We start from the raw sequence: 24,463 nt of genomic DNA, 5'->3' as shown, positions 1-24,463 counted from the left end.
ATTGGCTTCAGCACCAGGCTCAGTCCCGAACTGGGGACAACAGAACAGTAGAACTGGGTTGCTTCCGGGCAAGGCTTTTTTTAATTATGTAATCGTGGGAATAAGGTTTTTCTTAGCCAGGATTTCGCTGGCCTAGCGCTGGGATTTGAAGCAGCTAATGCTATTAGAGGTCTTACTTGCCACTGAGCAATGCTGGTCTTTCTTCCAGGGTTAATCACGCCAAAGGGTGAAGGTTTTCCCTGTAGGGAAGGAGCCGTGGGTGGAAGATGCGTGGAAACCTGGTGCTTAAGACAACAGAGCAATATATCCTAGTAGTAAATCCTGCCTCTTCTTTTGTAAAATATGCAATGCCAACATTTGCTTGGTATAGAAAGAAGCAACCCGTGGCAAGATTTTGCCACTTCCAACATGCAGGGGGGAAAACCCATTATCTACCGGAAATAAGAAAATAATTGATTTGTCATTATTTATTTATTTTTCTACCCCTACGGTGAAAGCTAAAACGAGAGTTCCCCCTAACAGGACCGAGGCGATTTGTGTAAATTCCGGAGAAAGCCGAAAACACCCGATTCGGAGTTGCTCGCGTTCACCGAAAGGGACACGAACATAATCGACGGGAGACGGAAATGGGCGAAACTTCAAGCTCCTGTAGACGCGGAATTGCTTTGCTTGCTATTACGTCATCTAAAGTCATTGAAATGCCCTGATGGAGGCGGGGGAGGAGACAGAATAATTTGTGGAAGTGGCTTTTAACCTTTGCGAAGCTATTTTGCTTATCTATCATCTGCTAAATGGCAGCAACTATTCGCATAATGTAGATGTATAATAAAGCAGAACTACCCGGATAGGGGCTATGAAAATCTGAGCGATCGCTAGATGGCAGCAAAGAAAGGCCTCCGAGGGCCCTCACCGAATATGTCTGTAGAGGTTCTCAGGCATGCATGGTTGTCCCAAAGATGCTTTTTCAGGAGGCAGCTGGACTTTCTTGTTTTTTCCTTTTGAAGACGTTTTGCTTCTCATCCAAGAAGCTTCTTCAGCTCTGACAGGATACCATTCCACACTATCCTGTCAGAGCTGAAGGATGAGAAGCAAAATGTCTTCAAAAGAAAAAAACAAAGTCCAACTGCCTCCTGAAAAAGCACCTTGGGGACCTCCCCAAATATATTTTAGACTAGAATATCTTGTAAACTTTTTAAAACTAAGATAATTTAAATTAGTGTTTTTCAAACTTGTCAATGTTAAGATATGTGGTCTTCAACTCTCAGAATTCCTCAGCCAGCATGCTGACATGGTTTTATTAGAAGAAGATGGTTACTTCAACTAACAAGCATTTGAAACACATATGGTGGACTGGGCGAAGGTCCTCCACATGAGAAGCAAAGTTCATCAACCAAGTTTTCAGTACCTTTGGAGTAATTGTGACTTGAGAGAAGCTCTGTGACACGTGCTGAATATCTTTGCCTCAGCCTGAGTCATAAAACGATTAGTTCCCTCCAGGGTTAAACTGGGAAATTGAGCAAGTTGAAGCTGCATTTTTGTGGTTATCTCCAGGGCTGTTGAACTTACATTTGAATACCGTATATTAAAAATAGACACATCCATGTAGTGTTCTTGCCAACCGTGTGGAAGAAGTTCACACTGCCGCCTTCTGAGAGTTTTCAACTTTGAAGGGAATCGTGGCTGCACCTGCTTATAGTCCAAGCTCAGCCAAAATTAGTACTTGCTTTAAAAAGCCTACAGGATAAGCTTTATACATAGTCCTCGATTTATGACAGTAATTGGGATCAGAATTTCCACAAGGCATTTAAGTGAGAAGCACCCAATTTTACAGCTTTTTCCCCCTTGCCAGAATTAAGCAAATCTCTGCAGTTGTTCGGTAAATCGTGCAATCCTTAAGCAAATCCAATTTCCCCTATTGCTTGTCAGAAGCAGGCTTGAAAGGTTACAAATGGTGCTCACATGACCCTGGGATGCTGCAACTATTATAAATATGCACGGATTGTCAAGCACCCAAATTTTCATTATGTGACCATGGGGATGCTGCAGTGGTGGGATTCAAAAATTTTTACTACCAGCTTTGTGGGTGTGGCATGGCTTAGTGGGCATGGTGTGGTGGGTGTGGCAGGGGAAGAATACTGCAAAATCCCCATTCCCTCCCCACCCCACTAACCTGCTTTCCAGGTCTGTTCTCCTGTGCAGGGCAACCAAAGAAGACCCAGCCAATCAGCTGGGACTCAATGGGAGGCAGAGAATAGTTGGGGGTGGGGCCAGTCAGAAGAAGTATTTGCCGGTTCTCCAAACTACTCAAAATTTCTGCTACTGGTTCTCCAGAACTGGTCAGAACCTGCTGAATACCACCTCTGGGATGCTGTAACGTAAGTGTGAGGATAAATTCTAAATCTCTTTTGTCATTGCTATTGTAACTTTGAAAAGTCACTAAAAGAATGGTTGCAAATTGTGGATGATCTGTACTGATTACTGTATGACTTTTCTAAGCCAGTTCAAGCTCATTTATCTAAATCAGGGTCTCCAACCTTGAGAGTTTTAAGACTTGTAGAATTCTGGGAGTTAAAGTCTACAAGTCTTAAAAGTTACCAAGTTTGGACATACCTGATTTACATGAAGCCCAGGTAATCTGTGGGATGTTTTCCTGTACAGTCTGTTAATGTTCAGAAATCACTTTTTCTCATCACACCATGGTTAGATTTAAGACTATAATTGTTTCTACTTTTTCTGTAATGCATGTTATATTACAGAACATGCTCTGTGATTGGAACAAATATCGTCATTTCCAATCTGCCTAGAGCTTTTATGAGGTTTAAAAATGAGTAAATTAGCAAGAGAGAATGAAAAGATCAATAAACTGTGTCTTATAGGGAAGTTTGTTGGTTGTCCTTTGCTCAGTATGCCTCATGGATTCATTGAAAAAATATATGGATGGGTCTGCTACATATGCCATTCCATACTCCTGGAGTAAACATCTTCAAAGAAAAACCAAGAAAGTCCTCTTGAAAAAGCACCTTTAGTACAACCATAACCCAGACAACAACATTCTGGAGCTAAAGTGGGACTGAGATTCCTCAAATATGTAAAGATAGCAGCAGGCTTCTATTTTCATTTAGAAATAAAATGTAATGTAATTATCAAGTAAAGGAATGCAGTTTTCTCCTATAAAAACATTTCAGATACATTTGATGTGCAACATGTCTTATTTTGGGAAATTTAGTTCCTCTATTTTAATACTTCATTTCAAACCTACTGCTTGTGAAGGGATAGTAAATAAATTTAAGTTACAGACCCTGAAACCTATAAGGAAATTTGTCATAATGACTCACTTCACCCATTCATTTTTGATTTGATTAACTTAGATCTGGATGTTACTCAGAAATTCTTGAAATAACAGGCACAGACGTCATTCTAAAGTCTTACCATGTGCTTTTTATTTTGGAGTTCTTTGGATGTTAATCTTAACTGATGGTCTGCTTGCACTATTCATTGTGCAGCTCAAGTCCCAGAGTGGAAATATTAGAGATGCAGTGAATAAAAAGTATGGAAACTTCTGTCAAAACTTTTCTTCCCACCACACCCAATGAACAACTTATTTTCCCAACTGCAGGACAGAAATATTACTATTTCCAGGAGCTGTGACACGCAGACCAAATATGCCTAAACTCTTCTTTTCCAACTCAATGCCTTCCAGATGTGTTTTGGCACCTGAAATTCCCCAGCCAGTATGCTAATTCTGAGAACTGTAGTTCCAGTTCCTCTGAAGGGCATCCAGAGGGCTGGTTTAATATATAGAGTTCCTTTCAAAATCCAGTCTTTATCTTGGCAATCAAGAAGAAAGGGACACTGGGATCTTCCAGAAGTCTCCAACTTTGGCAACTTTAAGACTTGTGGACTTCAACTCCCAGAATTCCTCCTGCTGGTTGAAGAATTCTGGGAGTTGAAGTCCATAAGTCTTAAAAGGTGCCAAGGTTGGAGACCCTTGCATATACTTTGAGATTTGTCTTCCCCTGGCCCAGCTGTTTTATCACTTTTTTGGTATTCAGCTTTGTTCGGGTATTTTTCCACGTCATTATAGTTGTGCTTTTAAAGTTGTAGCAACGTTTCGGCAGAATCTCATCTGCCATCATCAGGCTTCTGTATGATGATGGCAGATGAGATTCTGCCAAAACGTTGCTACAACTTTAAAAGCACAACTATAATGACGTGGGAAAATACCCGATCAAAGCTGAATACCATACATATAAATACCCACGAAAACTTAAGAAAACATATATCTATATAGGCCTGGGTCAATTTGTTTTATAATTCCCATTTCAATCAGGTTTCCAGTGGGAGTCATGATACCATTTTGTGTAGTGCAATTGCGAAAGTGTGGGGGTATTAACTGACCAATGCAGCTTCTTTCGAAGAACGCCTCTTTTAGATGTTATCTTGGTGAGCTTTGAGGGAAAAAGAACATCCGAAGAGATCAAAATCTGCTGTCGTTCCTCAGCGTAAGCCTCCTCAGCCTTTACAGGTAAGGAAAGGAATCTGAGACACCCAAATCCATTTGGAAAAGCACAGAAGGCCCACAGAAAGCAAATATGGGAGGATGATTTGAAAAGCAGCCTGTCTCTTGCAAGCCAAGTAGCATCTGTAAGAAACGTGGATTTTGCTGATCTTGAGAAGCTAAGTTTCCAGGTTAATGCTTGGATGATAGGTCATTGTGAAGTCCCTAGTTGGGTGGTCAACTGAAAATTTTAAAAAATCCCGCCCCCCCCCCCCAAAAAAAAAACACAAAAGAAATGATGATCCACATCTTACTGTCGCCAAGAAAACTAGAGGGACATATTTGTAAAGTCAGATGAAACTGAGGATGTCTCAAGGAAATCTTTACACTTTGCCCTCCTGAGCCATTAAGCGTTCCTGGGCTGAGCGACAATGAATGTGAGCCTCTCGGCTCAGGATTTCCAGCACCAGACAAAATTTGGTCTCTACTGCCCAGCAAAAGGACCAATCTAATCCTGCAAACTATTTCCATGGATTACAGCTAAAATATTTTCCCAGAAAAAAAAACCCAGACCAACCAGTACAGTGGCTTGGAGGGAAAGGAGAGCCTGAACTGGTGTCACCTTATGTCGTTAGCACTGAAGGGAATTATTTTGTACGAAAGGTGGAAAAGGAGGACAGGAGAGCGGGGGCTGGTGGATCAGCACCTCCCCATCTTAGTTGAGTAAGGAGTATAATTGGCTTTTTGTTCTTCTTCCATGTCTAGATCAAACTTTAAACTGCCAGAAGGAACCAACCTTCTTGAGTTTGTCGTTGGCCAAAAATAAGTCATTATTGGTACACATTTCAGGTAGTCCTCGGCTTACAAGCATTTGTTTAATGACCAAAGTTACAAAAACACTGAAAAAAGTGACTTATGCCTGGTTTTCACACTTATAACTACCGCAGCATTCTCATGGTCACATGATCAAAATTCGGGCACTTGGCAACTGGCATATATTTATGACACTAACCTCGGATCGTGTGGTCACCATTTGTAACCTTCCCAGCCGGCTTCCGGCAAGCAAAGTCAATGAGGAAAAGCCAGATTCACTTAATGACCACATGACTCACTTAACAACCACAGTGATTTGTTTAACAGCTGTGGCAAAAGTAGCAAAACAACAATAGCACTCAGACTTATATACCGCTTCACAGTGCTTTACAGCCCTCTCTAAGCAGTTTTATAGAGTCAGCATATTGCCCCCAACAATCTGGGTCCTCATTTTATTGACGTCAGAAGGATGGAAGGCTGAGTCATCCTTGAGCCAGTGAGAATCGAACTGCTGGCAGTTGGAAGAATTTGCTTGCAATTCTGCACTTTAATATCTGTGCCACCATGGCTCGGATGGGGGCAAAACTCATTTACCAACTGTCCTGCTTAGCAACAGGACTCAATTGTGGTTGTAAGTGCGGACTACCTGTACATTGCTCATTCCCAGAATCATCATTTTAAAGAGGAACTCTGTGGAGCCAATTCCTGTAGGCACCGGTATAATTGAGAAGTAATCCAGTGACGAAACCGAGAATTCACTATTGCCTGTTTTCCAACTATGATGAGATTTTTGGGGAAAGGATTTAAGAGAAAGGAATTGGAGTTCTTCCCCTCTTCCTCTTCTTCCTCTCTGGGAAAGCATTTATCATGTGCCAGTGACAGTTTTCTGTCTTAGGAGCCATCAAGCTTAGTTTTTTCCTTCTGTGAAAAAGAAGCCAGTTTTCCTTCAAGTGCTGGGCAGCTGCTCAAATAAGAGCTCAAAAATTAGCAAAGGAAAAAAAAAAACCAACAAGGAGGGGAAACAGAGCTTTCCCCAGTGAAACAAAATGTAAAGTGTCTACTGCTGCCCTAAATGCGCTTTGGGTAAAAAGGTTATTGACAGGGCCACAAATTGGTGATTAGAAGACATCTGAACATTAGGAAATAACTGCAGTTCAACCACCGTGACTACATCGGGCCTTGATCTTGTGGTTTTGTAAAAGGATAAGGAACCAAGAATAGCATTTGAGGAAGAGAATATTATCGGGGGATATCAGGGAAAGATGTAACCGATTATAAGCAGACCTCAACTTTTAATTGTTCATTTAACAATGGTTCAAAGTTATGATGTTGGAAAAAGCAACTTAATGACGTGCGCTCACACTTACAACTGTCTCATCAACCTGGCAGCCACAGGATCTCAACTGAAGGGCTTGGGACTCACCATTGAAGAGCTGACTCACATTTACAACTGGTTGCAATGTCCTGTGGACAAGTGGTTGTGATTTGCAACCCTTTTTTTAACCGTTTTCCAGCAAAAAGCACCCACTGGGGAACTGGATTTGTTTAACGACTGTCTAATTCATACATGATCGCCAGAAAAATTATCATAAAACTGGGTTTCCCTCTACTTATGACCACAATGATTTACGATGGAAATTCTAGTCCAATAGTGGCCACAAGTCAAGGATGACCTGTGTTCATTTTAAGTGTTCAATGAATCTTAGAAAGAGAGAATGCAGAGCTCGATATACACTTTCAGAAACATCTTGCTTCTGACTCTCATCTAACTGCCCATCAAGCCACATTCATCTGCAGGGACCCATCCTTATATCCAAATTAAACTTTAAAAATAATCCTGGATAACTGTCTCTGAGAAAATAGGAACAGCCTGCTCCAACTTGGCAATTTGTGGATGAGTTGCAACTGCAACTTCCCAGATACTATTGGGAACCTTAAGAGAAGCAACTAGGAAAAAATAGGACATGGAATGGCAAATTAGTGTTGTTTTATACTAGATATACTAAATAAGGAGAAACTTTCTGACAGTGAGAATAATCAACCAATGGAACAGCTTGCCCACGGAAGTTATGGGAGCACCATCAGTTGAGACTTTCAAGAAGAGACTGGACTGCCATTTGTCAGAAATGGCGTAGGGTCTCCTGCTTGGGCGGGGGTTGGATTGGATGACCTATAAGGTCCCTTCCAACTCTGATTATCTGTTATCTGTTATATGAAACCTTTGAACCTTCTAAACTGAAACTGTCAATGCTGGCAAAGTCTCATGTAGAGAGAAAGGTATTTCTTACCCTGATACTTAAGATCCTTCATTGGAAATGCCAATAAGAACTTATTAATCCTCAATTTATGACCACCATTCAGCCTGGGATTCTGGTTATAAGTTGCTGCGGTCATATGTCACCCGACTTGATTTTACAACCATTTTTATGATGGCTGTTAAGTGAATTACCATGGTCATTAAGGGAATCATGCGATCATAAATCCGAATCTAGCCAGAAAATGCCAAAAAATGTCATACACTGTGATCATGTGACCACAGGACACCGCAACTGGTTGTAAATGGGAGCCAGTTGCCAAGCACCCAAATTGCCCTTGCATGACTGCAGGGGCGGTGTGGCAGTCATAACTTTGAAGACAACTGGTAGCTTTTTAGAGTCCATCATAACTTTGAACTATTGTTAAACAACCGGTCCCAAGTTGGGAACTTCCTGTACTTTTCTGAATTTGAACCTGTATGCTCTGACCTCCTGAGAATGAGCGCATCACTTGGAAGGTATATTGATGTGCCTGACTCATATTCAAAGACAGAGACTCCTTCAAAACCTTTTTGAGGCCTTCTCCTCTGGCCCCCAAGAAGTTTCCATTTTCTGCAGAGAAGATCTAAAGAGGGGGAAGATACTCTCCAAATCTCATTCCCCCATTTTGGGAGGGGGGTGGATTTTGCAGTAGATCTAGAAATGGTGCAGGATGAAGAACCCACCGCCTTATTCTTCCACAGTAATTATGGTACAACCAAATGGGAACCCCTCCACAACAGTCCCCCAAAAGAAAATCTCAAGGTCATAGTTAGAAAAGATAATGCAATGGAATCGAAGGTTTTTCAATTTCTACGATGAAAGTTTCTGGATATAAACTGACTAGGACCACGTTGACTTTCTTGTTTACCCTCTTGGCTTTTCTCCTGAAATTTCGATCGAACATTTGCAAGAGCTGGCATTAGGTTAGGGCAGGGGTCCCCAAACATGGCAATTTTTGAGACTTTTGTGGACTTCAACTCCCAGAATTCTTTGGGAGTTGAAGTCCACAAGTCTTCAAGTTGCCAAGTTTGGAGACCTCTGGGTTAGGGTATCAATGGAAAACATAGGCACTGCAACGTTTACAGATGTCACAGGATTGGGATTTGGAGTTCTCCAACCATTGCTACAATTCCTCCTTTGACCAATATCAATGCAAGAGAACAGACTCCCTAGAATGAACAGATTGTGCCCATACACAAGGCAGAAAAGATATTTTGCATCCTTTACTATTTCATTTATTACCTTTTCTCACATTCGGCAGTAGCCAAGGGGATAGTGGAGAAAATGATTAATTGTGGAGAGTATTCACACTCCAGAAGATACCCAGGCCATGGACAGGAAAGTTTAATGCTTGGTTTTAGGGCACCAAATAGAACCAAATCTGTTAACCCCAAATCTGAATGAAATGGGAATGTTTTCTAATTAGTAGAAAAGCAGCGTTGCCTTTATCTCCAGCCTGAATCACCACATGTGGCCATCTGCCCCTATGAGGAGGAACACAGAGTGCTGCCCAGGAAGGAGGAGGAAGTGGTAAATCGCTGGAAAAGACCCCACCAGCAGAATGAAAATGGGACCCCAACGTTCTCAGTCCTTGGCATTAGCTTACTTTCGTTGAAGCACCCCCTTTGGTCTGCTAGGGACAAGTGGTTTTAACAGGCCTTCCAGTCATTTTTCCACGTTCTCTGGCAATTGCCACTTCAGGGAGGGTGAAGGTGACTTCACTGCCTTCTCCCCATGGGTTGTCCTGTGTGTGACTGCAACGGTGGGCGAAGGCTCCCTCTGTTCCCAACTTCCCCAGTGCTGGGAGGAGACACTTTTGTACTCAACGGCCATTGTCCCATCATCTTGCTCCGTGTAGACCCGGGCCTCCAGCTGGACAGGATACGATCCTTGGCATTCCCAGGTGGCTGTGATTCCTGCTGGCACTTCATCCCCTTGCACTGCAATGTCGGGCACGAGGGGCATCTGGGCATCGGGGGCAGATGAGCAGCAAGGCCTATCCTCCACCCAGGAAAGTGCATGAGATCCACGCTGCCAGTCCCCAGGTTTACTCTCTGCTTGGGCCTCAACACTGGATGTAAGTTCTGGCTCATCGAAGCTCACCTCCTGAACGGCTTCCTGCTTCTTGAAAGAGTCCCGGCGCTCAGATAAATTCAGCCGCCGCATCACCACCACTTCGTGGTCTCGATCATAACGTTCCTCAGACCAGTCCCGAAGTCGAGAAATACCAGCGTCTCCCAGGGTGACCATGCCGCTCTCCCTGGCACCTCCATTTCCCAAGCTGGGTGTCTCCAGGGTGAGCTTTCGGCTGCCGACCACTTTTTCAGCAAGGGAAGTAGGGATTTTCTCTGTTGATTGGACTCGTTTGAGAAGTGGGGAACGGGAGCTGTCTGCGCTGCGAGGCCGGGACACTTGACGGACCATGGTAGGCGGAGACAAAGTCTTGCCTTGGAACGTCTGGACGTTTTTTGTAAACAACGGAAGTGGGGAAGGAGATCTTTGGGGGGAAGGAGGTTGGGGAATGGAGGAAGGAGTGCAGGCCAATGGAGAAGGTGGGATGCTGCTGGTTGACTTGCGGCGCCCAACCTTGTAGCGATGACTGTTGACTTTTGGTCCCAAGCCGTGTAGGGAACTTGGTCGGATCTGTCCTGCTGGAGAAGTCGGGGTGCTGGAGGATGGAGAGGGACTCTGGGATGAGACAGAATCTGAGAAAAATAGAAGCAATTATATATCTGGTGGTAGGAGATACTTATACCACCACTGGCTTCCTTTAGATTAAAAAGTACAAACATACTAGGTATGTATTTCAAATTGTTAGCCTAGAATTAGTTCAAACTAAGAAGCCTTTAAAAGCCTGATGCATTAATACATGGCTGGAGACACCATTCTCAAATTAATATGGTATCAATCCTCATGCTTAAAGTTTCAATAAATCAAAAACATTTTGATTAAAAAATATCCATAAAATAATGATCATCCTATACGGCTTAGGGCAAGGGTGTTCAAACCTGGCAAGTTTAAGACTTGTGGACTTCAACTCCCAGAATTCCTGAGCTAACATGACTGGAGGAAGTCCACAAGTCTTAAAGCTGCCAAGTTTGAAGACCCCTGGCTTAGGGCCTAGATATATTCAAGTCCGCTATTCTGAAATGAATGTACCTTTTCAGTTGGATTATGGAAAGAAACCTCATTAAGAGTTCCATCACTAAGGGAATTTTATCTATAAAACCCCATGACTGGGCCTTCTCAGTGGTGGCACCCCTTATCCTTTTTCTTGATTTGTTCCTGTCACTTGTTTTTTTGTTTTTTCATCTGCATTGTTTTTAATGCATTGTCTTTTCTTAAAGTCACTTTGTAGTAGAGCGGCATGGAATCTTGTTGTTATTATGCATATACTGTTACTTCACAACAGGGTGTGTTTTTATGAACTTTTTTTTAAATAAATCAAGGAACCTGTATGGTTTTTTTTTTTCAAGCTGGGTTTTGCTTGCTAAGACTTCTCCACTTTGATAAAGAAGATAAATCTGTTAATAATAGACATTAAGATTAACCTTTTGGTCAAAGTAAAGAAGAAATCTGAGGAGTCTAACTTTTCTTTTCAGTAATTAATTCACAGTTACAGCAGGAAACAAAGTCTGAAGCTTTACTCGTTAATGAATCATTTAACCTGCAGTTTGGGAAGAGAGTCCTACAAAGCAACAGGATGTGCTGATAAAATCTGGAGCAACTGGAGTGTAACAGCTGGATAAACATAAATGCTAAAGTTCTTAACAGGAGTTACTTCCAAAAAGCTTCCCATCAGTTACTTAAAGACACGTTTGTTTAGTGGCCATTCGAAGTTACAAAGGCACTAAAAAAGTGACTTATGACTGTTTTTCACACTTACCACTGTTGTGGCATCTCCTTGGTCAAAATTCAGACGCTTGGCAACTGACTCACATTAATGACGGTTGCGGTGTCCTGGGCTCATGTGATCCCCTTTTGTGACCTTCTGACAAGCAAAGTCAGTGGGGAAGCCAGATTCAAGTAACAACCGTGTGACTAACTTAACAACCGTGGCAGGAAAGTTCATAAAACAGGGCAAAATTTACTTAACAAATGCCTCACTTAGCATTAGAAATCAACTCAACAGTAGTGGTAAACCAAGGATTACCTGTGTGGATTTATTATGTAAAGGATAATGTGTCAGTTTGAGTGGAAATGAAAATAAACCAGGTGGTCTGCATAGTAGAACTTATAATTTTAGGGGAAAAAATAATGGCACTTGAGACTTATACACTACTTCATTGTGCTTTACAGCCCTCTCTAAGTGATTTACAAATGTCAGCTTGTTTCCCCCAACAATCTGGGTCCTCATTTTACTGACCTCCGAAGGATGGAAGGATGAGTCAACCTTGAGCCAGTGAGAATCGAACTGCTGGTAATCGGCAGAGTTAGCCTGCAATAGTGCATTCTAACCACTGTGCCACCACAGCTCTTACAACTTTTATTCATCACAGCAGACGTGGCTGATGAAGAAGTCTAGGGGGAAAAGGACTTTGTGGGAGATTCACAAGATCCTACCTGGCACAAAATCCGGGACAGGGCTGCGGCAAGAAACAGTAGATCCAGGGGATGAGCTGTGCGTTGGGGATCCAGGAAGGCTCTCGCTGGATGAGAGAGAATGATGGAGCCCGGAGGAAAAGCTGCGGCTGGTATGCAGAACGGAACTTTGCTTTGAGATCTTCTTGAACAGGGATTTCCGTCTAGGAAGGAGCGGGGGAAGGAAGAGGGGAGAAGGACACTTGCTAAGGGTTCCAACATCTGAAGAAGTAGGCCGAGACTTACCAGAACGACAGTTGATTTGAGGTTTGATTTATCAGCTGTAGCTTGATGTAGACTTCAAATGATTGTCCTGTCCTACTCAGCCAGTTTTAGCATCAACAGATAAAACATCACTGAAGCAAGAACACAAGGGGAGGAAGAATTTCTTGTGGTGAGGGATGTATTTTTATTCTATTTTACAAGATTGGAGCTCTGGGGGTTACAGAGGTGTGGCTGAATCACTGCAGCTGACTCAATGGATAAGAGTCTCATGAGATTTTATATACAGTGGTACCTGGGAACTCAACTGTTTTGAAACTCCTTGAATTTGGCACTCAATGTGTTTTGGCGTGAAAATTTTGCCTTGGTGCTCACTGTTTGTTTGGTACTCAATGCACAAGCTGGAACCTGTCACTGTTAGTTGCCTTGTGACTCACTACATTATTTCTTAACAGAAAAAAAATTGTTTGGTACTCTTTTTTGGTACCTCTTAGAATCAATTAACAACAAGTACCAGGGTACTACTGTATTTATTTTCAGAATATTTAGGAATAATGCTGACAATCTCTGCAAAAATCAGCATTTTGCTGCCAAGTTTAAGGAGAAATGTAGAAGGCCTCAGGGGGCTCCCAGAAAAAGTGGGACAAGGATGCTCAGGCAGCTTGTAGCTTGCCAAGAACAAGTGCAGGTAGAAGAAGAGTTGGGTCAACTCAAAAACCATGAAAGACCTTCCTTACTGGATTAAGATGATGACCAGGCTCTGTTCCAACAACAGACAGATGTATAGATGTATAGATGTATAGATGTATAGATGTATAGATGTATAGATAGATAGATAGATAGATAGATAGATAGATAGATAGATAGATAGATAGATATAGGAAGGTAGGTAGGTAGGTAGGTAGGCAGGCAGGCAGGCAGGCAGAATGGAATGGAATGGAATGGAATGGAATAGAATAGAATAGAATAGAATAGAATAGGATAGAATAGAATAGAATAGAATAGAATAGAATAGGAATAGGAATAGGAATAGGGATAGAATAACAGAGTTGGAAGGGACCTTGGAGGTCTTCTAGTCCAACCCCCTGCTTAGGCAGGAAACCCTATACCATTTCACACAAATGGTTATCCGATCTCTTCTTAAAAACTTCCAGTGTTGGAGCATTCACAACTTCTGGAAGCAAGTTGTCCCACTCATCCAAAGCACCGGGCCTCACCCAAATTCCAAGCTCGTCTTAGTTACCTCCCTCAATTCAACACCAATTAACTATTAAGGTCTTTGCTTGATCCCAGCCACCTACTTGTCTTGGCTGTCCCGTTTGCGATTCTTCTTACACCGGCGGGCCATCCGTGTCTTGGAACTATTCTTGCGAGCGGGGCCCTCTCTGATGCTAGTGTTCTCCAGGGCAGTCGTCCTCAGTGACACCTTATTTCCACTCTGCAAGAGGGACACAATGGAGAGCTGTGGGACTCTCCCAAAAGGCCATCCTTGAAAGGATAAGCCCCCACCACTCACAGAAATGCCATGGATAGAACACATTCACATTACAGGTAATCCTCGAGTTACAACTATTTGTTTAGCAACTGTCTTAATTACAACGGCACTGAAAAAAGTGACTTTTACAATGGGTCCTCACACTTATGACCATTGCAGCATGTCTCCAGACACATGATAAAAATTCAGGCACTTGGCAATCAGCATGTATTCATGATAGCTGCAGCGTCCTGGGGTCTTCTGGTTGCCATTTGCAACTTTCCCAGCCAACGTCCGACAAGCAAAATCAATGGCCAGATTCGCTTAATGACCATATGATTCACTTAACTGCAGTGATTCCCTTAACAATTGTAGCAAACAATGTGATAAAATCAGGTGCAATTCACTTTATAATGGCTTTGCTTAGCAAATTCTAGTCCCAATTGTAGTTGTAAGTTGAGGATTACCTGTTTTGGACCAAGCAGAGTAACAGTGCTTGGAAATTACTTCTGAAACCCATTTTGTTTTGAACTTTTCATAGATATCTTTTGAAAGGCGTTCCATCAGCTGGCATCTCACAGTTTTCCAACATTTGTGCTTCCCGTAATAGGATTACAGGCATTATTTGCTATTTTATGATTCTCCTGTTGCATGTATAATAAACCTTCTTTCTTTATCACAATATTGACTTGTGGTCTTCTTTCCGGCTGAAGATACATACCTTCAGCAACAGTTCTACGACATCCATGTGAACCAAACCCAGGACCGACTCCCCGTTTACATGAGTGATGAGATCTCCAGCTCTGAGTCCTGCATCATGAGCTGGGCTCCCGTCTTCTACATTCTATGATAGAAATAAACAGACAGATCATCATCCATGAATTTTTGTGTGTGCAAATCCACTGGTGTCTGAAAATATTTGCTTGAACAGGAAGGTGGAGAATTAAATATGCAAGCAGCTTTCTCTTTCACAGACCTCTCCAGTCACTTCATTTGCTCCCAATCCAAGCAGAAAAGACGAGCTCCCAGTAAAAACCATGTTTCAGAATTCCAGCTTGGAAATAAAGTGAACTTGGGATTCTGACTTGGTGCACAACCCATGCACTGGTTCAGCTACTGCTTTGATGTCTTTGATTGTCCTTGTTGAATTTTTAATTATTCTTTGGTAAATCACTTTGGAAATTTCATGGAGTGGGGAGATTTGAATTTTTAAAAAATGCATGTCTGTTATGGGTGAGATTATTAGCCCAGGATCAAAAGTTCTGCTGTGGTTGCATTTTGCAATTAAAATCAGGTTCATAAGCATATTGAGACCTTAACTTTTACCAGAAGCCTGAGTTGTAACACATACCATACTTCTTCAGATCATCAAAGAGAAAGTGAACTAAAAGAGGTTCAGCACAAGTAGAAGTACCCTAAGATGGAATCCACAACCCTAACCCTAACCCTGGTGATTTGTAAGTATTTTGTTGCTGTTTTTCTATTGGGATTGAACTGGAATCTTTCAACCTATTCTTCATATCCACTTGGTAGAATGCCTGGCCTTGTTTTTGGAAAGCCTGAACCACATTAGGAGTTAAGTAACTCTGCGTTTCTGTTTTCAGTTATCCTTTTGCTAACAATTACCTGGCTAGGAATTTATGACTAGAAAACCCGCCAAGTGTCCTTCAAAAAAAACCAAAAACCCACATTCCTGATTCTCCTCCAACATGTTCTTTTTCAGCAAAGGGATTTAGGGAGCAAAAGATGCTTCCTGGTGATTATTAGGAGCATTGCAAATCATCTGCAGATCTGCCAAAGTGACAATCTCACTTTAATTCACTGTTGAATTAAAGGATTTCAGTCCCAAAGATGGGGAATGACATTTTCTATCTGAAGCTCTAAGATCAGTTACGGTAGAACCCTAAACTGGAAGCTGAATTATCCGGTCGACAAGCCCCCCTTTAATTCTATGGTTCTTAACAAATCATACAAAGCAATGTTCTTTTTAGGTTAATAAAACCTCAATGGCTGGGTTCATGCCTTAATGTAAGCCAAACAAGCTATTTTCACTCCCCATTCAAGCACAACACTTTATGGCTCAACTTACGATTGTTTTCTCCCACATTATTAACCATTATTTCTGTAACTTTGATTAAACAAACTTTAGGGACCTAATCCACATATAAAGCTAGGCTAGGATGATGCATTACCAAATTCCTACCCTGAATCTTAGTAACATCCATGCCTACGTTATGGTTTTAAACAACCCTGAACTAGGTGATCCTAACTAGCTTTCCTATGTCCCCAAATTCTTTTTCCATCATCTTCAATCAATCTGAGAGAAAAGTGTGTGGTCTTGGCTTACCCAAACCATGTGGTGCACAGTGTAAACATCACTGTCGCCCATGTAGACACGGATGGCCCTCAGTGAAAAGCCATATTTCTTCCCCGAGCTGTAGATGACAATGGGAGGCCGCAGACTGGAGCCACCAAGCATGGAGTCCCGACTTGGGGAAGAGTCACGGGATGAAGGATTGGAAGAGAGGGAACGGGGTGAGATGGGGCTCCTGAGAACAGCCCCACTAAAGTCGTCTGTTTTAAAACAAAAAAAGGAAGAGGGAGGCACAATGACAAGGGTGAGATAACTAAATTACAGTATTACCAATCTCCAAAGGAAAATAAGCAAGCAGATAATGGAAAACTTTCTCTTTTTCTCTTTCTCACTGCATTTCTGTATCACCAACATTTCCAAAACATCCAAAAAGAAAAAAGAAAGGAAAAGAAAAAAACCAACCCCCCACCCCCCTTAACAACTCAAAAATCCAAAAACAATCCTTTACTTACAGTCCTTGACTTATGACCACAATTGAGCCCAAAATTTCCATTGTTAAGCAAGACAGCTGTTAAGACAATTTTGCCCCATTTTATGACTTTTCTTGCCACCGTTGTTAAGTGAATCACTGTAGTTATTAAGTTTTTAACAGGGTTGTTAAGTGAACCTGTCTTGCCCATTGACTTTCCTTGTCAAAGGGTCGCAGATCTCATGATCCTGGGACATTACAACCATCATAAATAAATGCCAGTTGCCAAGCACCCAAATTTCGATCAGGTGATCATGGGGATGCTGCAGCAGTCATAAATGTGAAAAATGGTCATACGTCACTTATTACAGTGCCATTGTAATTCTGAATGGTCACTGAACTACAATAACAGAATAGAATTCTTTATTGGCCAAGAGTGATTGGGCACACAAGGAATTTGTCTTGGTGCAAATGCTCTCAGTGTACATAAAAGAAAAGATACATTCGTCAAGAGTCAAGAATCATGAGGTACAACACTTAATGATAGCCATAGGGTACAATAAGCAATCAAATCATACTAGGAAACAGTCAATATAAATCGTAAGGATACAACCGACAAAGTTACAGTCATACAGTCACAAGTGGGAGGGGATTGGGTGATAAGGTGTGATGAGAAGATAAATGATTATGATTCCTCCCCATCCGTGCAATCTTTCTAATGGAACTTTTTAAGAATCAGACTTTTTTTTTTTAATAAAAGGAAGCTACACAAAAGGATCTCCAGCCACTCTCTCGCCATTCCTTGGTTGCATTTACAAGCTCCCACTAAGGCTCTTAAAAGACTTCTAAGATATCTCGAACTCAGTGCGGCCGCAGTGGTGTGTTTAGCCCTGTTTTATCCGCTTCTGCACTGCTAGAACCACTTGTGCTGGGAATAGACCAGGAATTAATTGTCCCACTGACCTGAATTGATGATAAGCGATAATGCAGAAACCGAAGCTGACTTTGGCACTCTGCCACTAGAAGATGCTGGCTGCTTCCCTGCGGAATCCTTGTGGGGCCGATAACTGCCCTCACGGTCCAAACATCTTGAGGTAGAGCTCTTAGTACCTGTGCTGTTGCTCCTGAGACGGACACGGTTCAAGCTGGCCAGGTCAGCTAGAAAGAAAAGAAAGGGACCTTTAGCATCCTTAGCTTTGGGACGGGATATTTGGATTCAGAAGGTCCCACGACCCTTGCTCTCATTTCCATGTGGGGATGGAGAAGATCTGTCTGAAATGCTGCAGAGCCACTACTGGTCACTGTAAACCAGTGTTTCTCAATCTTGGCAACTTTAAGTGGCATGGACTTCAACACCCAGAATTCCCCAGAGCATGATTGCTGGAGAATTCTGGGAGTTGAAGTCCATGCCTCCTAAAGCTGCCAAGACTGAGAAACACTGATGTAGACAATTGCACGTTTGATGAAACAAAGATCTGAGTTTGTATCTGGGTTAACTGAACATGCTAAATCCTAACCCCAAATTCACCCAACACAATTCCTGTGTTCACATCACATACCATTCTCAAACCAAGAAATATGTATGCAATGGCTTGATTCTTTGCACCAATGCCAGTTTAGTATTCGAGAAAGTTGGGTTGCTTGGGATTCAGCATGTTGTGAGAACCAGGCCATTCACATCAGGGCATTGTACTAAGCCATCAGAATGGCGGGGTTGCTGTTTATTTATCTAGGTTAAGAATGTTATGTGAGAATGGAAATTAAATTTGGTTAATTCAGGTTGATATTTTAATAGGCTATGGGAACCCTTTTGGTATAAAGCAGAATCCTGCATTTTCCCACATTTATCCTGGCCCTCTTCTTCCTCTCTTATTTTCATTGATCTCTGGGACTCAGAAAAGTTCTCTCATTCTTTGCAAAAGATCACTACTCTTAAATTAAATCAATTAAAAAGCTAAATCGAGTCACCAAATAGAAAGCTCATGTTCAGAAACAGTTTATCTCCACACATACTAGCTGCGGAAGGTAAAGTTTGAAGATAGTTCATGGAACCAGTTTCATCTAGTGCAGAGGTCTCAAAACTTGGCAACTTTAAGACTTGTGGATTTCAACTCCCAGAATTCTCTAGCCAGCATAGCTTTTATAGAAGGACGGAAGTGCACTGGATGTGTTTGCCACTTGGAGTATTTGTAAAAATAATTAATGCAGGATACAGATATAAACAATCAAATGAATAATACCCCCACAAACACCACAATTATTAATAAGATATATCAATGCGCAGAGATGGACAGATTAACAAAATTATTGAAGGATAAAAAAGAATATTCTAAAATATGGGATGTTTGATACAAATGGATAATAATAAGACGCAAAGGTGTCAAATGATCTATGTAATACTATAAAAGTAAACAATAAGGTTTTTGTATAAATAAATGTAAATAAATAAATATATATATATATATATATATATATATAATATGCTATAATATATGATGAATAAATATAAATGCCTAGAATAAGATGAATCAAATACAGAGATGTATAACATGTTAATAGAAGATATTTACAATGTAAACACTGCTATAGTAACATTGTAAAGTGCAGAAATTTATTTTTGAATGTTAAAACATTGAATAAATAAATTTATTTTAAAAAACAATCAAATAAATAAGACAGGCCTGCTTGCGACATTATTGGCAGTCACCAAATGCAGGAGATTGGACTAAACTTGGCAAATGTTGCTGCCATTGTGGGCTTCACCCGGGATGGTATCCAGAGATATCTTGCTCTCACCTGCTAGTGCTGAGCCCTTACTGGGTGTCCTTGGTGCTGCCATCTCAGAATCTCCAACAACAAACTTGGGGCGCTCCTTTTTGGTTTTCCCCCGGCAGGGGCTCTCATCCTCAGAGGACAAGGCAAATCTGGGCATTGCTTCTAGGCTGCAGGTGCTGCTCAGGATGGCAGGATTGCGGCTGAACTCTTGACGGAAGGAATGGACAGTGGAGCCACAGGAGGTCCAGGCACGAAGCCTGCATGAGCGACAAAAAAAAATAAATGGAGGACATCTGCAGGGAGAGAACTATGGAAGACTTCCTTGCAAAGCAAACATATCCCCTCTATAGAGGACGGTCCACTACTTTCTTTTCCAGTTTGTTTATGTATTGATCAAACTTATATTATCTAACTGTCCCTTTCTATCTGAGATAGTAAGGTAAAGATTCCCCTCACACATGCATGCTAATCATTTCTGGCTCTAGGGGACGGTGCTCATCTCCATTACAAAGCCAAAGAGCCATCTCCATGGTCATGTGGCCTGCATGACTCAATGCCAAAGGCGCACAGAACGCTGTTACCTTCCCACCAAAGTGGTCCCTATTTTTCTACTTGCATTTTGTATGTGCTTTCGAACTGCTAGGTTGGCAGAAGCTGGGACAAGTAATGGGAGCTCACTCCATTATGTGGCGCTAGGGATGAGATCGTAACTCATTCAAAACAATTCAGCGAGCTTGGGAGACTTGAATATGTCTCTTCCCAGTCCTGCATTCTAGCTACTACAGCACGCAGCACTCGTGGAAGTCTGCAAACACTGCAAGATGAACCATGAACAGAGTAACAAGGTCGGGACACACTTTCCTGCTTTGCCTCTTCTGGTGCCAAAACCAAGCTTGCCCTTTGGAATTTTAAGGAAATGAAAGAAACTCAGGAAGCTCCCTAAGTTGTGCAAAGTCCTTCCACTACTCCATTTTGAAAAGGCCAGGTGTGATCCTGTCTGCTCACCTGGTCTCAGTCTTAGGTATCCGGCTCTTCTCCTCATCTCCAGAGCTGTGATCTGCCCTCTCGGTTCTGTCTTCTTTGTCCACACCATGGCCCTGCTCAGAAGACGTGAAACTGAGGTTGGAGGAGTTAGCCAGATATTCACAACTGCTGTAAACCTGGAAGTGGGGAAGAGAGGAAGAAGAAAGATCAGTTGGATACAGGACATACTTATTCTTGTTCCATAGCCAGCAACTGGAGGCTAAAACATATGCAGAATGGTTGCAGGAATTGGGTATATCTAGTTTAATGGAAAGAACAACTGCGGTGACATGGTAGCCATCTTCTAATATCTCAGGGGCTTCCACAAAGAAGAATGGGTCAACTTATTCTCCAAAGCACTTGAAGCCAGGACAAGAAGCAATAGGTGGAAACTAACCAAGGAGAGATCCAACTTAGAAATAAGGAGAAATTTCATAAGTTAGAACAATTAATCAGTGGAACGACTTGCCTCCCAAAGTAGTGGGTGCTCCAATACTACAGGTTTTTAAGAAGAGATTGGACAATCATTTATCTCCAATGGTATAAGGCCGTGATGGCGAACCTATAGCATGCGTGCCACAGGCGGCACACAGAGCCATTTGTGCTGGCACACGAGCTGCAGACAAATTTACCTCACTGCGCATGTGCATGCCTCACAGCTGATTTTTGGCCGGTTTGAGGAAAAACAGGGAAAACAGGAAGTGATGAAGTGGGGCTAGATTTCGGCCTACAAAGCTTGTAGAAGCCTGCAGAAGACTTCCTCAAGCCTTTGTGAGGCCGAAAAAGGCCTCAAACCCACCGAAAATCAGCTGTGAGGTGCAGTGCAAATAAGGGGGCGGCGGGAGTGGGGATTGCATGTGCATGCATAGGGGATGTGGGGGCACGCGCACATTGCCTTCTGGTGCTGGCACGCAAGTGCGAGCGTGCAAGTGCACACACAATTTTTGGCATAGGAGCCCAAAAAGGTTAACCACCACTGGTATAAGGTTTCCTGCTTGAGCAGGGGGTTGGACTAGAAGACCTCTAAGGTCCCTTCCAACTCTGTTATTCTGTGCTTAAGAATAGTTTTGCAATCACATTCCATTATTTTCTTAATAACTTTCTCCTGTGTTGTTATTTTCTCATTTTTCCAGTTTTTAGCAAATACAATCCTAGCCGCTGTTAATACATTTACAATCAAATATTTCAATTCTTTACTATATATTTCAGATAAAATTCCCAATAAAAATATCTCTGGTTTCAAGTCTATATGCTATATGTGCTGAAATGAGTACATTGACATTTGAAATCAGAGAACAAGAAGATAAACAATTTTATAAAATTTGGGATCTATTCTATCAATGGTTAGACAATAAAACATGGTAATGAAATATGTAGATTTTTAGAACATAATAAATATATAAAGATGTATTTTTTAAATTATATCTACAAAATGATTATAGATTTGAGATGATAATATGAACTGTCATAAAACAAATTAAGCAAAATATGGATTATCTTGTAAAACATGAATGAATAATAGTATAGTCAAATGATTAATAATGATATTAATGTATTTAGGAATATTTGATTGACAATATGAGAACATATACAATGAAATTATAATTGAAGACTACAAAGTGGAAGCACAAAACAATTTGTAAACCAACCGACACACTGTATGCACATATATGGAAGATGGTTTGATGTTTTTATGTTGTGTTTGTTTGTTTGTCTTAAAAAAACCCAATAAAACTTTTTTTAAAAAAAGAATAGTTTTGCAATCCATGAGAATATCACCCCAAACCTCCTCCTCCTCTGTGCAGTTCAAGTGTCCCCCATGTTCACCAGCAACAAAGCCAGAAATTTTCTGGCAAACTTCCCCAAAGAAGCCCCTTCCCAACCTTGCTGAAACGTTGGGAGCAGGAAGAAAACTGGCGAATCTCTCCACAGGATTCCTCATCCTGGATTTTCTCATCATCAGAGCCCAAATGCCGGTAGCGCTCTGAGCGAGCTGGAAGAAAGAGAAGGTTGAAGAAAAGGAACTCAGACATTCACCAGATCTGCCCTGTTTAGGAGCTGCTATAGTGTGTACGGTAGCCTTCTTCATAGTCTCTAGAGGCTTTGGGGCTCTACCCAGAATTCTCCAGCTAGCTAATCAGCCAGCAAACCAGCCAGCTATTTGTAAAATTATGGGAATGTCAATCTAGAGAGTACCAAGACTGCTATAAGCAGTGAAACAGTCCTAAGGGTAGCCCCCATCCCAATCTTTCAGGATACCTTAAGAGCCCCTTCTGGGATTCAGGGTTGCAACTCGGCCATCCAACCAGTACAGCCCTCCCCATCCTTTCTCTCTTCATCTGGGATGCCTTACTGTCAAAGTAACTGGTGTCATCTTCAGCCTCCAGCTGGGGGATAAACTCAGCTTTCTGCCTCAGCAGCCCATTCCAATCCAAATGGTGGAAGAAGGGATGGTACTTCACCTCATGAGCACCTCCTAGAGATGGGAAAGAAGGAATCCAAGTCACGGAGAGCTGGTCACTGGGGCAGGGGAGCCATAACGTCTCAACTTGTGCCATAGCTTTAAGTACAGGTAGTCAGTCCTTGACTTAACGTCCACAATTGGGACCAGAATTTTTATTGCTAAGGAAGATGGTTGTTCAGTGAGTCGTGCCCAACTTTTTTGTCATGGTTGCTAAGTAAATCGCTGCAATGTTAAATCAGGGGTGTCACACTCGATGTCATTGAGGGCCACATCATGTTTGTGTTTGATCTTTTGGGGAGAGCGTGGCCAAAGTGGGTGTGGCCAACATGACGACACTTGTGTTGGAGGGCATCTGTGGTGGCCTGAGCGCTCTGCCAGCAAACACGAGCTCCTGAGCTCCTTTTTCGGCTGAGACAGCCTCCTGCAACCCTCTGCCAGCGAAAACGGAGCTTGGGAGGGCCATGCGTGGCCCTTGCGAGCTCAGTTTTTGGCTGGGACAGCCTCCTGCTGGTGGAGGCACTGCAGGCCGGTCCTTCAGTATTTTCAGGGCGGCCCTGCGGGCCAGATCTAAGCACCCCACAGGTCGAGTCTGGCCCCTGGGCCTTGAGTTTGACACCCCTGTGCTAAATGAATCATGCTGTTGTTAAGTGAATCCGGTTTCCTTCATTGACTTTGCTTGTTGGAAGCAAAGCTGGAAAGGTTGCAAATAGGGATCACGTCATACCCTACATCCATCATAAGAATTTGTTTATAATGCGCCCAAATTTTGATCACGTGACTGTAGGAATGCTGCAATGGTTGTAAGTATGAGGACTGTTCAGTGCCATTCTAAATTCAAGCGGTTGCTAAACAATTCACATCATTTGAATCAATGACTACCGGTCAGGACCACTTGTACCGGTGCTGTTGTGATACCTGTGCCCAGGCGCTCCAGAGGGCAGTGACGCAGGAGTTGTGTGATCAAATCTTGGGCATCAGCAGGAAGAGCTTCATCCCCCTCAGGCCAAATGATTTCATCTGAAATTAAGGAAGTAAAGCCAAGGCAGTTTTGGAGGGTGCTCCTTGAAATTTTCCCTACCCCAAAACTTTTCAAAAACTTTGATGGAACAAGTGAGTCAGAGCTGTTAGAGAAATTCAAGGAGGAAGAAGAAAAGTATCTTAAAAGTTTTGATCGTGTGGCCCGAGTGGAATCTCCCTGCATAGAGGCAGAAAGATCAACGTCACGTAAGAGAAACTTCTGTTTGGACGAACTTTCCTTTCTTAATTTTTCTCTTCTCAGAATTTAGATTATTTTGGGGTGTGTGGGGGGAAAGCGGTGCTCTAGATGTAAAGTTGGAAGAACATAAGGATGCTCTTCTTAACTCACAGATACATAAAGTTCCACTCTTAATTCTTAGCCTACCTTAAAATATAGAACATCTCTAGTGAAGCCCATCTTATGAATAATGAAATACAAAGTAAACTTTGCTCTTACTTTTTCCTTGAGATCAATCATGCTAGCCAGAAATTCAGGAGATTCCTGAATAAATCTCC

The 24,463-nt window shown here is 42.1% G+C and overlaps 1 protein-coding gene across 6 annotated transcripts in view; it reads right to left on the bottom strand.

The window, feature by feature from the left end:
• Positions 1-8,816: 8,816 nt before the first annotated feature.
• MAST3 (microtubule associated serine/threonine kinase 3) overlaps positions 8,817-24,463 on the bottom strand; it is a 75,777-nt gene continuing 60,130 nt past the window's right edge. For all 6 annotated transcript variants that reach the window (XM_087922867.1, XM_026698851.2, XM_026698852.2 and 3 more), the window contains 11 exons: positions 23,846-23,947; positions 22,820-22,942; positions 22,350-22,459; positions 20,449-20,603; positions 19,465-19,700; positions 17,632-17,826; positions 16,233-16,459; positions 14,607-14,729; positions 13,713-13,849; positions 12,172-12,353; positions 8,817-10,313 (listed from right to left, as the gene is read on the bottom strand). In XM_087922867.1, coding sequence (XP_087778993.1) covers positions 9,274-10,313; positions 12,172-12,353; positions 13,713-13,849; positions 14,607-14,729; positions 16,233-16,459; positions 17,632-17,826; positions 19,465-19,700; positions 20,449-20,603; positions 22,350-22,459; positions 22,820-22,942; positions 23,846-23,947 — 2,630 coding nt within the window. In that variant the 3' untranslated portion in view covers positions 8,817-9,273. The remainder of the gene's footprint in view (positions 10,314-12,171; positions 12,354-13,712; positions 13,850-14,606; positions 14,730-16,232; positions 16,460-17,631; positions 17,827-19,464; positions 19,701-20,448; positions 20,604-22,349; positions 22,460-22,819; positions 22,943-23,845; positions 23,948-24,463) is intronic.

This window comes from Pseudonaja textilis, chromosome 1 (assembly GCF_049901715.1).
Source record: "Pseudonaja textilis isolate UNSWEBS1 chromosome 1, rPseTex1.2, whole genome shotgun sequence".
NCBI classification, from domain to species: Eukaryota; Metazoa; Chordata; class Lepidosauria; order Squamata; family Elapidae; genus Pseudonaja; species Pseudonaja textilis.
Note: the sequence above shows the minus strand (reverse complement) of the source record. Positions and strands in the feature narration are given on the sequence as shown.